The sequence below is a fragment of the Orbilia oligospora genome (assembly GCF_000225545.1).
Source record: "Orbilia oligospora ATCC 24927 unplaced genomic scaffold scaffold00170, whole genome shotgun sequence".
Lineage (NCBI taxonomy): Eukaryota > Fungi > Ascomycota > Orbiliomycetes > Orbiliales > Orbiliaceae > Orbilia > Orbilia oligospora.
This window is the reverse complement of record NW_011645727.1, coordinates 261,852-276,220: the sequence shown is the minus strand read 5'-3', so window position 1 is coordinate 276,220 and position 14,369 is coordinate 261,852. Positions and strand designations below refer to the sequence as shown.

The window sequence follows — 14,369 nt, the reverse complement described above, 5'->3', positions numbered from 1 at the left end:
GACCAGTAACATATGCAGGTGGCGCTTCTGGTGGCGCCTTCTGGCGGGTTACGAATCCGTCTTCTCTTTCAATGACAGTGGTACCTGGATTCGAATGGCATGCGTGAAAATCACTATCAAGGGGACGCCTTTCAGCTATCGAATTGTAGTTGTTCATGTAAGAAAAATGAGACGAAACTTATCATAACTTGTGCAATTTTTCTTTTCGTTGCTGCATGCATACTGCCTGAACTACAGAGCTGAAATAAACGCTGCAGGGGCCTGCGCGCATATATTTCTGGGGTAAAAAGCCAAAGGGTCAAAACGCAATTACCGTTGTGGACGACGAGAACCGAGCTTCTAGAGCCTTAGCGAGGCGAATTGATTACCCAAATACGCACAAAATTCGTCCTATCGACCAAGGAAAAAAAGGTACCAGAGGTAGACTATGGTTATGCATGTTGTTAACCGAAAGGTCTAATGGAGAAATCTTTAGCGAATTCATTGTTTTTGACATGGGTAATGATCCTGATCCTGCGCTGATTGAACTACGGTCTACATAGTAGCTATAGATAGGAGGAAGTTTTGCAACAAGTTGAAGAGGCATTTTCTGTGTTTGTCTTTCCCATGTAAGATTTTGCCTAATTGTCTGCGGCATCCAGGCGACACGGAACTTGCCATTCATATGTATCAAATAGCGTTGGAGCATTATATTATATGGAAGGACTGGGGAAAGCAGATAACTTGGGCTAGATGGTTCTTTAATTAATAGAATCTAGCACTATAGTCTGTTGCTACCTTTTGTTCTCGGAGGCTGGAATCGAAAGCCGTTTGGATTGGAGTTCGATAATGCGAGCATACGCATGCGCACTGTATATCATAATATTAATTGATATATACGACCCATCAATGAACCAGCTACGATAATACCTCGCTACGCAAGGCAACTCTTAAAGGCGATTTGGCGGAATCCAAAGTCCATTATTGGGGCCGGATGCACATCATCCTACATCAGATGCCTATTTTTCAGGTCACTTTAGGATATTAACACGTGCGTGTGCCGTCGCCGTGAAGCAAAATACATAGACGAGACTCGCCCTTCCATCAAATAATCAATTTTTTTCCCAAGGGGGTCAGGGAAATCTAATCTCTGCTAACAAACGAGGCAGGAATCTACCCGAACTGAAAATTATCATGCATCGATCCTTGGTCTGGAGGCAAGACGGGTGCGAGTTCAATGCATCCTCTGTTCATATGCATGCAACACATAGGCGCATACTACAGGGTTACAAAAATATAACAGCTCAGCTTCATGAAAGCTCTGTTTAATTTTTAAAGACACGCTGTCGCAGGGTCATCCTTAGAGGCGTCGGGTATCACGATATCACGGAGTCAAGGATGAGATCGATATCATTAATCGTTTTCCGAAATACGCTTCTGAGTTGACATTTAGCATGGCTTAGGGATCAGCGAGTAACGTTTAGAGAGGTTTCAACGGGTTTCCGGAAAGTAGGATTCGTGCTTACGTGTGATAAAAGTTAATTTGATACTATCAGATTACCTCAGGTGGGGGAATTAATGGCATCTGCTTTGAATTCAACGCCGTTCATTTGAAAAACTTACTTTCAACTTCTGAGGTTTAGGGCCACAACGCTAAACGTATAAACTTTCGCAGCCTTGCAAATTTGCTAACCCTTGACAATTGCATTGGCGTCAATTTCAAGAAACCAAAACCATCATCTAGAGGTACAATCTAGAGGTCAGTTTGAAAGTAAAAGGGTAATAAATAGGGCAAAAAGATTGAGAATCAAAATTTATTGAAGAGGTATTCCGACACCGGGAATCGAACCCGGGGCTGTTCGGATCGCAGGTGAACAGGTTTAGAAGCCCGTGAACCCATGAGAGCGAACGATGTTAACCACTACACCATATCGGATGGTCGTTGGAGGACTTTCGGCTTAGTTTTGGCGAATTGAACCAATCATACGACGAGCTACGCTAGGTTACACACGCCCAAAATAATCGATCTATGATGGTTTGATCCAAGCGAGGTTGTCTGGGCCGGTTAGCAGCGGTGAGTACTTCTTTTTTTAGTTATTCTAGATATTCTAATGCTAATTCCCATCTTGATCTCGGATTTTACCTGTATTTTGCATCGATGTAAAGTGGATTCGTTTTTATAATTATTAAGATGTATACAATTTACAATTTTCTTTCCACGCATTGCTTCGTATTCATGTATGTAGGTTCTGCTCAACTTGAGTTTTCCTAGCATTTCGAAGCTTTCCCGGGATCCCCCGGGCCCCAGATGACCCAGCCGAGTTAACGATTGAAAATTCTACGATCTGATATCTGCAGCTGGGGACCAACAAAAAATAAAAGGGTTCTCACTTCTAAGCGATTGTATGAGAGCTCTGACGTCTAAGCCTTGGGGTTTCAAGAATCGATTCCTGCACAATTCATTCAGTCGAGCATCTGATTCCAGGACTGGTTCCGACACTAAAAGCTTTGCACCCTGGACGAGAATTAGATCTCCCGCAAAAAAATCCAACACGCAAATAAAAATTTTCGCTAAAAAAAATCTGCATTCTCTTTCCTTTGTTGGATCTTCACGATTCACCAAAAAGAATCCAGGAAAAGAACAAAAAATAAAGAATAAATGGAAACTGGTTGCTATGGAAGCCCAATGCGGGGGTCGAACCCGCAGCCTTCAGATGCCCATGGCAACTGGGATGAAACCCCGTTGTTAAGAGTCTGACGCTCTACCGATTGAGCTAACCGGGCTGTTACTGGATGAAGATCGGGGTCCAAATTGAGTAGATCAATTGTCACTCTGCAGAGAAATCTAATCTAAGCTAAGAGATGCCATTACATTCCTTCAATATCGATCAATCATGCCTACGAGACTAGTCCAGTGACATTTTCTTCGCCCAAACCCCAACGACATTGCGCTCGGAATCATAAAATTCGCCACAGAAGCCCATATCTCCAGGTATCTCTTCCCCAGGACTAAGTGAAAGATTATTGACATTAGCATCCATCCATTAGGATCTTAATTCTACGTGAAAGTGTGGAACTGACTTGATGATCTCTCCTCCTGCTTCTTTGACTTTAGCTAGAGGCTCTTTGATACTATGAAGACCGATAAATGGTTTCATAGTATGGCGAGCTGCAGTGCCAGCAACATGTTCTTCTTCCGTGACTAGACGGAGAGCTCCGTTGAGGTTTTTGAATTCATTTTGAACAATTTGATACCAGGCTTCGCCCTGTTCCTGGCTGGTCCATCCAAAGGCATCACCGTAGAATTTCAGGGCACGTTTCATGTCCTTGACGGGGATTTCGACCCAGCAGAAGCCGAGCTATATTAAACGACAAAAAATTAAAGGTTAACTTTGGTATCATCATATAAATTAATAAGGTTTGGGTAGTCTAGTTTAGGTTTGGGCACAGTTGAGGAGTCTGGCGACGAGACAAAGGTTTGGGGTAACTTTCTTACAGGCGTGGGCAATTCCAGTTTAGAATCTCCGGCTGGGGCGTTCGTGTCGGACATATTGTATGTTAATATATTAATATTAACGTTAATGAAAAGAGCAGGGCAAAGCTAGGAAATAACGACGCCAGAATTTAGATGGATGGTTCCGAATTATCTTAATGGATGACTATCCGGTAATCTTTTAGAACGGTGGTGGAAAGGAGGAAGATTTGTGAATTCAAGAAGTCTCTTTATACAAAACTACGAAAACTTCAGCCGCTCAACAAATACCCCAATCCCTTTCGGCAAGAAGCATCAATCCCTCCGACTCGATCTTAAGATCTTCTTCATTCACTCACTTGGCGACAAGACTGCGTCCCAAGCCCCTAAATTCTCTTCTAGCCGTTAGCTCGAACTGAATCCGTACGCGCAGTCACATGAGATGGCGCCGGGGCGGATGAATAATCAAGCCGACCCTTATGATTGGCCGGTGAGCTTTGAGTTTCACCCAACATCCAACAGCTCGAGATCCTCTTGGTGTGTTGGTGATGCCATTCACCCTAAAACTTGGGCTTCCTCGGAGCAATATTCAAAGGTGTAATCGTAGGGCGTTTGCTCATACTTTAGGGAGGCTGGTTCTTTATCAACCCCGAGTGCAGTGTCCTTCAGAGTTTACCCTGCGAATACTCCACCCCCAAAGAAGTTGAAATTCGATAAATAGTTTTGTTATACTCCGTAGATCTATATAGATTGCTGACTCGGCTAAAGCTAGGAGTGTACGAGAAGGTTCATAAAAAAGCAGATCATCGCAGAATCGTTGGAAGCTTGGGACTGGGTATAATACAACTCTAGTAATGACTCGTCTACCGTCGACGAAAGGAGTCTGACGAGGAGTGTCTGGAACCCAACAGACCGTTGTCTCTAAATGCGTAGGCCTTCGTTAGCTTAACTAACTTCCGTAGTAATAAACCTAGCCGATCCGCTTTCATTTCCACAAACAGCTTGTTCCAAAGTTCGCCATGGTATATTGACTTTGCCAGGGACCGTTTCCGGCTCTAACGGCCGGCCTGCAACGCAAAAAATACCACAATTCGCATATAAATTTCGAACAGTACCAGCTGTCGTCGCAGCCAAGGCCCCTGAATATCAAGGTTAAGATGCAAGAACCCGTTCCTAGATACCCTTTCGCCCATTTTTCCAGAAGCATTCCGTTTTAGGGGCACAGCCCTTTCGGTAGAAGGTCATTTCCATATCTAGTTTGCCTGTCAACTCAAGCTTCATGCGCCCGTCGTGCAGCTACGGCTATATAACATCCCCAGTTCCGTCCAAATGTCTCTCTTTTTTCTCCTTCAGGAACTTCGCTCTCTAGCCCTTCATTTATCACAATAAATCAGTCGTTTTGCTCGCAAATTTCTACTATTGACATTCATTCAATTCTTCTTCTGACAATGCACTTCAAAACATTCACCCTCCTTCTATCTGCCTCTGCGGTCTTCGCAGCGCCACTAGAAGTTGACGTCGACTCCGACGTCGACTCCGACGTCGATGCAGCAACCGTGAGTGCTGGGGCTGACCTCCCCGAAGATCACAAGCTAGCGTCAAGATTTTCCGTACCGGTAGTTCCAAATCCTGAGTTTGGGCGCGATGGTTTCCACGAACTCCGAAAGGCATACTTGAAATATAAACGTCATTTCTCAGACTTAGTCATCCCACCGGGCCTACTTAACTACACTAAACCCTCAAGACTTCAAGAAAGGGGTACACGTACAGGCACCGTTGTCGCAAACCCCGTCACGTACGATACAATGTATCTGTCGCCGATTACTATCGGTGGCCAAAAAATGAACATGGATTTCGACACTGGCAGCTCAGATCTTTGGGTGTTTTCGAATCAGCTCTCATCCACACTGCAAGCAAAGCACAAGAACCTCGGCGGCAATATCTATACCCCTAGTACTTCAGCAAAGGTCGCTAGTGGTTTGACATGGTCAATAACATACGCCGATAGCAGTGGTGCCTCTGGAACAGTCGTTACAGATAGTGTCAAAATTGGTGGCATTACCGTTGCTAAGCAGGCTGTTGAAGTCGCCAACACGGTAACATCTGGATTCGAAGACTTTGAAGGTGATGGATTACTCGGCCTTGCTTTCAGCAGTTTGAACCAAGTATCACCCACTCAGCAGAAGACATGGATTGAAAATGCTATGCCTCAACTGAAAGCCAAACTCTTCGCTGCAGATTTAAGGAAATCTGCAGTGGGAAGTTACACTTGGGGATTCATCAGCCAGAAGTACGCCAAGAAGATCAAGTATGCCAAAATCTTGAATTCCGGATGGTGGCATGTCGCTGCTTCCAAGGGTATTAAAGTCAATGGAAAGCTTTATACCAGCGGTGCTTCTAACTCAAAGGGCGCTGTCCCTGGTAAGCTTCTAATCACCTCAATAACCCTCTTCCAACCATAGGGAACTAACGTTGATACTAGATACCGGCTCCACCCTCCTCCTAATGCCAACCTCTGTTGTCAAACTCTACTACGCACAGGTTTCAGGCGCATCATATCGTTCAGATATGGGTGCTTGGGTTTACCCTTGCACATCCGACAGTTCATCCAGCATGCCAACTATCTCTCTCCCAGTTGGCAATAACTGGATCAACGTTCCTGGAAAATATATGACTTATGCTTATGCAAACTCTGCGGGTACCATGTGCTTTGGTGGCCTTCAAAGTCTAGGAGACTCTTCTACATTACCTTGGATATATGGGGATATATTTTTCAAGGGCGTTTACTCCGTTTTTGATTATGGGAATAAGAGGTTTGGAGTTGCGCAGAAGTCATGATTCTAACATTTCGAAATTTCTTAGAAAGGTCTTGGAAGGAGTTTGAAATTTCTTGATTTATTCTTCGTTGTTTATATTGCAGGCGTTTGGAGTTTTTCTTACGTTAATTAATTGGCTAAATACTACTTCTCAATCCCTACCATCATCGGACTGCGACTATATATATATATAATACATTGATGAATCCTTTGCGTGAATATTCGAATCTAGAACATCTAGATTGGAGCTACGAATTAGGATTATATGCGCCAAATGTGGATGATTCAATATAATAAAAAATGTTAGCAACTATATAGACCGATCTGGTCTTTGTCTGGAAGTTGAAACTAGTCCTCGTGACACGATGCCGACTGAAAACATCAGCATCAATATTTATAATACACTCACTTATTAACAATATGTATATATATGCAAAAAGAATTTTAGAAATCGACGAACTAGAGACCGGAAGCACAGATCGTGGGCGTCCCGTGCATGCATGCACCCGGCTCTAACGTTCTAACACCCAAGCTTTAAGACTTGACGAAGGCGTCAGCATCAACAGGACGATACTGTTCTATTGAGCTCATTCCCCAGTCACGTATTTTTTTGAAAACGTCAATGCACGAGACTGATAATTCTCTCTATAGATATATCCAAGACAAAACGTCTAAAAAGTCATGGGCGATTGATGTTTGTAAGATTTCATCCTACGAATATTTGCTAAATTAGAGCCGCAAGCAGCCTTGCTTTCGTATTTGCGAATTCGATGATGCGGACATATCGCTAACGATATATAATGAATAGCAAGAGCCAACAGCCTAGACCAATAAATTATAAAAGACCCACGATGCTTTGCAAATTTGGAGGGTCCAACCGATATGATTGAGTAGCCAATCACCCACAAAATTAATCGAGATGGCAAAGGCTGTTAAAGTTTTTGATATTAGGTTATCAATATATAAACTTCAGAGTACAACATAACTATTGCCTCCTGACCGAATATTCCAAGAGCAAGGTTCCTTCCATTCCGGAATCAGCAGGTTTCCAGAAGGCTCAGAGAACAACCTTTGTATCATGGGAGCCATGCAGGAAGTATCACATATCCATATTTATGATCTAGGCTACATCTACCACGAGGCGCCTGCTTTTTTCGGGCCCTCTGCCATACTTTCGTGCACCGATTGGGAATGCCTTGACGGCATTATTTATTTCCTCCAATCCGATCGTATTTTTTGGTCAAAGTATCTTTCTCTGGAAATCCAGATTTGGCACGGGGAAAGCTATAGAGGGAGTCCCCAATGGCTATCAATCATCGGAAACTGCCCGTCCTCCACGTTTCCCCCCATCTGGCCTTTATATCTTTTTTCGGCTTGACAATTCTAGAGGCTAAATCTAGAATGCAGTCCATGCAAGAAACCTATTCACAGTGACGTTATTCTGTAGAAGTTTATGACTTTGAGAAGGGTCTCGAGGATGCACTGTGCGTTTGATTAATCGTATGTGTCTCAATAATGTTACTGTTTGCGATCAAAGGAGGCGCACAAACGAATTTCATGACTCTCGTCTGTAGACATTCGCCAGTTAGATGCTGACAGGTCTGAACCCGTGCGGCATCCTGTGTTCACGATGAGGCAAGCGGTGGACACATTTGCCCTCCCTATACGTATTAATTGCGACAAAATGTGGCGACGAAACTTCAGTAACTTGGATATAAGCTTTCTTCTATGTCATTTCTAGAACCACCCAAGCACTCGGACATGAGCGAAAGGGTACGTATTCCCGTGGCAGAAAGTAAAATTACGGCTGCGGTAAGCTTTTTTCAACTGAGTCGTCCTAACCACCATTAATCGTTCCTGACGATCCAAATTCAGCGCCATGTCGCTGGGAATTTCAAAACCTTACTCGATGTTCTCTTCGTTGGGCGCATATTCCGATCAGTGCGCCGGCCCACCCATCCTGACCTCACGATCGATCGTGAAAGAAACATATATAAGGACGAGTCTGAACCACTCTTCCCACCTCCCTGTCTCTATTCACCAGCATTGATTCGTCCTTCAGTTCATTTGCATCTGGATCCAGTTTCATCTTGCTTATAGTTCAAGTCATCTTCGCATAGTATTTTACTTCCACCTGCATTATATATATACCCTTGGCATTTCCTTGCATCGAGGCTCGAGAGTCGCATCGGCATATCTTGCATATACTTGCATACCTTGCATCTATTGCATATATCGCATATTAATATTGCATCTGCATCTGCATCTGCATCATACCGAGGCGACCGCACACATTCGTTATATTTTATCTTTTTTATTCCTCTAAAATGCACTACTCTTCCACCGTTATCATCGTTACCGTTCTTTCGGTCGCCGGGAGCGTGGCCGCCGTGCCAATTGAAGATTCCTCCTTGGGTTTCTCAATCCCAGTTACACATAACTTCCTTGAGGTCAATCACAATGGTCCCAAATCATTCAATGATGCCATTCGCAAATGGGGTGTCGAGAAGGATCTTCCTACCGATGAGCACCTCAAATCGGACTTGGTCATGCACAAGGAAGTCGCAAGGCGCTACACCGATAGCAGTGTCACAGCCAGTCCTGAATCCGGTGACGTTGAGTATACTATTCCAGTTAAAATCGGAACACCGGCTCAAACCCTCAATCTCAACCTTGATACGGGCAGCTCCGACTTATGGGTTTTCTCGACCAGCCAAGCTACTTCGCAACTCTCTGGTCATGACGTTTATAACCCTTCCAAGTCATCCACCTGGAAGAAGTTAACTGGTTTCTCTTGGTCTATTCAATACGCCGACGGCTCAGGTGCCTCTGGCGACGTCGGAACCGATAAAGTCACGATCGGGTCAACGACAGTCGGTACCCAAGTAGTTGAAATTGCAAAGACCGTGAGTTCTAGTTTCACCTCAGGAGGTAACGATGGTCTTATCGGTCTCGCCTACGGGACACTCAATACGGTCAGTCCAGCGCAAGCCAAAACGTGGTTCGAGAATGCAATGTCCTCGTTGTCGAATAAGTTGTTCACAGCCAATCTATATCACAACAAGCCCGGGTCTTACGACTTTGGGTATATCGATAGCAAGAAGTATACTGGAAGCATCAAGTTTACCCCGATTTCAACCAAAAGCGGGTGGTGGGAATTCCCCAGTACGAGTTACAAGGTCGGAGGCACAACATACTCCAATCCATCCACCGCCACGGGCATCGCAGACACTGGCACAACACTCCTCCTCGTCAGCTCTGGGGCGGCAAAGGCTTACTACAAGACCATCTCTGGTGCCCAGGCCAACAGCCAAGTTGGAGGCTACATCCTCCCTTGCGCCAAAAGTTCTTCACTCCCAGCATTTTACTTCAGTGTAGGATCGAACTTGGCCAGTGTTAGTGGTGCAAATGTTATCTATGGCAGCAGTCTAGGAACTATCGGCGGTGTTTCATATTGCTTTGGAGCCATCCAGCCAATCAGTGGGAACCAATATATCTTTGGGGATGTATTCTTCAAGCAGAATTTTGGAGTTTTTGATTACGGAAGGACGAGGTTTGGGTTTGCGCCGCATTCTTACACTTGATCTTTCCCTTTAAGATAGGAAGATTGTAAGTACACTCGTTTTTATTGGAATTTCTTGGAGTTTCCCTGTTTAAGGTTTAAAATCTCTTCCGTTTTTGGGAATTCGATAGTAATTACACTCTTTTGGAGTTTGAATATGCTTTGGAGTTTGGGTTTGAAATTATCGCTTTTCCGGATTTGAATTTTACACTTGCTAGCTTTTTTTGATACTTTCTTTAATATTCCTTCTTGATAACTCCTAATACTCCGTGCTATCACTTACCGCGACTTGTTTACAGTTCATAATACCCTAATACTCTTTTTACCATGTTCGCTGTTTATATTGTTCTTGGAAGTCTCGGTGCGTTTCTTTTTTATATATTTAGTTATTTAGCATAGCATGAAAATTAACGAAACTAGCATTTGCATAAGAAAAAGACAACGAATCCATCAAGCAAAAGGAAATTTCAAGTGGGTAGTAGAAAAGCCCAATCATGAATCAATAAACCGCATAGCAGAGCCTCCACATTATCCTAGGGCCGTGTAGTGAACCGGCCGTGCTCATATCAATTAGATAGGCCTTGAAGTTAAATAGCATGGCTCTTCAGGGAATGAATCAAAACTACAAAGAACCAAAACTCCATAAGCCAAGATGTGCATGTGTGCACACACCACCCCGAACTTCCCTTACTTATAACTCCTAGAAATAGAGAACTCCAAAAATTTTCATCTATTTTTTCGCCGCAAATTTCTTCTGGGCTTCAGCCCCCAGATGCCTCAAATCATCGTTCCAGAAAACCTTTTTCTCATTCCCATGAAGTAGCAGATCCAAATAGCCAGCAGTCATGGCCTCCTTGCTCACCCACCCCTTTCCAAATGTCAACCTTCCAAAGAGCGGTGTGCCAGTCGTAATGAACCCAGGTTTGGCGACGTAAGCATCCAGTTTACCCTCTTTCGCTATTCCGAGGAGGTTCTGTTCCGTATATGCCTATAAGACGTCGTAAACCTTTAGTATTCGTCGTGAATTCGGGTATTTATTGTTTACAGAGGAAATTTAGCTAGAGGGAGGGGATTACCCGTCCTTTTCTCATATACTCTCCAAACCAGAGTTTTTGATCGAGATCTTCGGGACTGGGAACTAGAGATCCGCTCGTGAAAACGAAACGGAATACTTTACCATCGGGAAGTGGCCATTGACTCCATGCCTTTGCAGCATTAGTTGGCCAATCCTCATTGACAGTTTTCAACTCTTCGTTCGTCATGTGTCTGGCTTTATCCGGTGTGGTCCCAAGGGCCCTTCAAGACGTCAGCTTCTACTCCGATTCCTCAACTTACTCAATAACGACCAATGCAATGGAGTAAAGTATTTACCAGAAACACCCTTCGGCTCCTTCTAGGACCTTTAGATCTTCGGGTGAATAGGTACCAAAATCTTTGATTTTCAAGGTGGTTATCTTCTTCTCAGCTTGCCATTCTTGAGAGAGGTCGCGACGGGCGAGGGCAATGATCGAGGTTATTTCTGGGTTCGCAACGCATTGTCGCAGGATTTCAGCGCCGAGGAAGCCAGTGCCACCGGTAACGATTACTTTCATTGTTACAATATTCGTAGTCGAAGCCTTTTAATATGGACCTGAGTTGTTTTTCTCTTTTGCTTATTGATTGGTGTAGATAGCTTTCATGTATAGAATTTGGGGATTACAGGATTAATTTCGAATATTTCGCCAGATGCGGGGAGGTTCTTATATACCGGTCGTTATTAGTCTTGTGTTACCTGTTTTTCTGGGATCTTGAGACAGTGGTATGATTCTCATTGAGAGCTCGACCCGACCTATAGGCCTAACGTACCTTGAGCTCGGAATTTAGGCGGGTTTCTGAAGCCGCTCCGGGATTATGCTTGACTCGATAATTAAATGAGGTATATTGAGTTCAAGTACCTCTTTAACCCCAAAGATATCGCTGAGACCAGATTCGTATCTTTGATTGGTAGGAATGTTACTCATTCAAAGGAACTTCCTAGACTTCATCTTACATGCATACAAAGCTAGATTATCAAAATAGAATGGTTAGAATTTAAGAGCTTCAGTACATGTCGGCGAATTTGAAAGGAATGCGCCGGTCTGGGGTTCGGGACTCATATAACGCCCGACAAGCATCCTCTTGCTGGCTTAGCTGCCTCCGATATTATCAATAAATTTAAAGCATAGAGTGTGGGAGGGTTAAATGATATCATTGCATGGGTGTATCTCGATAACCTTCTAACTCCGTCAAGTCCGACACTCTTCTCCTCGCTCTGTAGAATTAGGTAATACTAATCGGGAGGAGCCTTCACTCGGCCGAAGGACCATCCTGAGGGTTTGCTCATCCAGCTATTGCGAATTAATTCTTCCACTCCGGATCCAAAATAATTAATGGATGAGCTGGTAGGAATGTCGCCAATCTAGCTCTAAATTTGGGATAATCGATGAACGGGGCGACAAGTACCAAGAAACCCCATACCCAAATATATCCTACAGCCCGTTTCCAAACCACCAACCCTTCCTTTTCTTCCCCATTCCTAACCTTTTGGCTACGGAATAACCATTGTACCCCGTCTTCAATCATTATTCCAGTTGCCATGGCCGTAAAGAAGAATAGTTCTCTGTTCCAACCAGCCTGTTGAATTTCCGGGCCTTGCGAACGAAGCATTAACCACGATTGCCCCGCATGCCAGATACCACTAATGAGGAATACTCCGTAGGTGTTGACATATCGTTGTATCAAACCGGTCTTGGGTAGTTGAAATATTTTACGTGTTATAAACTGTGCCGGTTTGCTAAAATGCCAACGGAGAGTTTGATGCCAAAACTTCCCCCAAAAGAGGCGGAGTGTGTAACTATCCTTTGGGCTACCAAATGGTGGTGGCCAATTCTTTGGTTCCGAAACACCGGTGCTGACTGCCAGAATCGAGAGGAAGGTATATTGTAGGTTTACGGAAAGAGGGATAAGTATCGACCACATTAGACTTGTAACCGCAATTCTATAACCCATTTCATCGCCTGTAATAGATCCATCTTGCGGGTGTCTCCAGAATAAATTCTCGCGGTTAATACCAAGGAACTTGACTTCATCTTCCTTGGTAATTTCCTGAGAATAGAAAAAGTCTTGTGCAAGGTAGAGCACTATAAACCAAGCTGTCTGGTAGCCAAAAACCTTCGACGCGAAGGAACCCACCCCGGCCTTTTGGAGTCAAATGCCGGAACATTTTTTATTTGGTATGGAGTGTTAATCCCACGGACGTTAACGCAATAACTAAGTCCCCTCCAAAGACGAGTGAAATATCCTGGCGGACGACCATTGACGGGTTTTGAAATAACGGGGTCAGTCGAATCAATCCCCTCGAGCTGGAGGAGGGTGCTTGAGATTAAGAAAACATTGTAGGCGCTACCGGCCCAGTCGATTAGACCGACAACATTGTGTGGGAATGTAGCGGCGCCGTAGTTGAAGATTCGGAGGCAGAGGTAGGCGATAATAGGTAGAGAGGCATATCGTGTGAGAGAGCCTTTCGGTGTGGATATCAGAAGAGTGGAGGTTACAAGAAGAGTGAGGAAATATGTCGGGACAAAGAGGAAGACGGAACGAGTGCAGAAGTTGTAGTTTATGAGAGTGGTGCCGCCGGGAGGGGCCATTATTGCGAATTCCGCTACCGCTTAGGTATACTCGGCAATTGGTAAATATACACTCTTATTTAAGTTTGTGGTCTTTGGTCTGAGCATACGATATTATAATATACACGTCAGGAAGTTGCGTGAAGTTTTTGGATCCATGAATCCGGATCGATATTGAACATTTTAGATTCAGTATTAGTAATATTCGAATTCGCGGTCCCGTCGACGAACGAAAGGCAGGGGTGTAGGTCAGCACTATACCCAACTTAACTACCGTTAGAATCTAGGATGTCATGGCGTGCATTTGTGATGCACTTTCCGAAATCCAAGAGGACCAACCATACAATCTAGATTAGAGATTCTGCGGGATATGATAACTACTATCTACCAGAGGCTACTTGAATTCCATGAGTATCAGGGTCTAGTTAGTTATAATTCGAATTCTGGGTGTCTTCAACGGCCGAGAGAAGTAGGACCGGAAACTAAGATCTCGGCCGACGGACGCCGGGAAATAATGCAACATGCCAACTGTGTTGTGGCCGTTTTGATCATAAAGTTATCTCCATGGGGAGTATATACCTACTTATATATCGATAGATAGCTAGCGAAGGACCTTATGGCCTGGGAAGCCTAGAATAGGCCGAGGATCCACAGATCACCAGGTCGACCGATATGGAATTCTTTTGTAAGGCTGAATCCGGGTTCTCCCTGCACTGTCTTATGTTGCACATGCATAGCGACACAATGGATCCCTCCTGGCCTCTTCAACGTGGTTTAAACCACAACATTGTGGCATGTCAGGACAGGCCCCCAACTCAGCATAAACCTCTGTAACCACTTGGAACATGTTTAAATATTGTTTTCCAGAATAGGAAATGTTCAAACTGTGATAAAAA

General features: G+C 44.2%; 5 protein-coding genes across 5 annotated transcripts; 2 read left to right on the top strand and 3 right to left on the bottom strand.

Annotated features, from left to right (window-relative positions):
- Positions 1 to 2,885: 2,885 nt before the first annotated feature.
- Positions 2,886 to 3,529, bottom strand: AOL_s00170g90 (uncharacterized protein; the record flags this gene model as incomplete). The annotated part of the gene is made up of 3 exons (XM_011127719.1): positions 2,886 to 2,988; positions 3,061 to 3,338; positions 3,476 to 3,529. 3 exons carry the CDS (start codon positions 3,527 to 3,529, stop codon positions 2,886 to 2,888), a joined length of 435 nt encoding a protein of 144 aa, XP_011126021.1.
- A 1,370-nt stretch (positions 3,530 to 4,899) lies between these two features.
- Positions 4,900 to 6,289, top strand: AOL_s00170g89 (uncharacterized protein; the record flags this gene model as incomplete). Its single annotated transcript, XM_011127718.1, has 2 exons — positions 4,900 to 5,872; positions 5,934 to 6,289. 2 exons carry the CDS (start codon positions 4,900 to 4,902, stop codon positions 6,287 to 6,289), a joined length of 1,329 nt encoding a protein of 442 aa, XP_011126020.1.
- Positions 6,290 to 8,594: 2,305 nt separating this feature from the next.
- Positions 8,595 to 9,851, top strand: AOL_s00170g88 (uncharacterized protein; the record flags this gene model as incomplete). The annotated part of the gene is made up of 1 exon (XM_011127717.1): positions 8,595 to 9,851. One exon carries the CDS (start codon positions 8,595 to 8,597, stop codon positions 9,849 to 9,851), a length of 1,257 nt encoding a protein of 418 aa, XP_011126019.1.
- Positions 9,852 to 10,559: 708 nt separating this feature from the next.
- AOL_s00170g87 (uncharacterized protein) lies at positions 10,560 to 11,421 on the bottom strand (the record flags this gene model as incomplete). The annotated part of the gene is made up of 3 exons (XM_011127716.1): positions 10,560 to 10,817; positions 10,906 to 11,125; positions 11,201 to 11,421. 3 exons carry the CDS (start codon positions 11,419 to 11,421, stop codon positions 10,560 to 10,562), a joined length of 699 nt encoding a protein of 232 aa, XP_011126018.1.
- Positions 11,422 to 12,205: 784 nt separating this feature from the next.
- On the bottom strand, positions 12,206 to 13,494 carry AOL_s00170g86 (uncharacterized protein; the record flags this gene model as incomplete). The annotated part of the gene is made up of 2 exons (XM_011127715.1): positions 12,206 to 12,952; positions 13,036 to 13,494. The coding sequence occupies 2 exons, from the start codon at positions 13,492 to 13,494 to the stop codon at positions 12,206 to 12,208; spliced, it is 1,206 nt and encodes a 401-aa protein (XP_011126017.1).
- Positions 13,495 to 14,369: the final 875 nt, after the last annotated feature.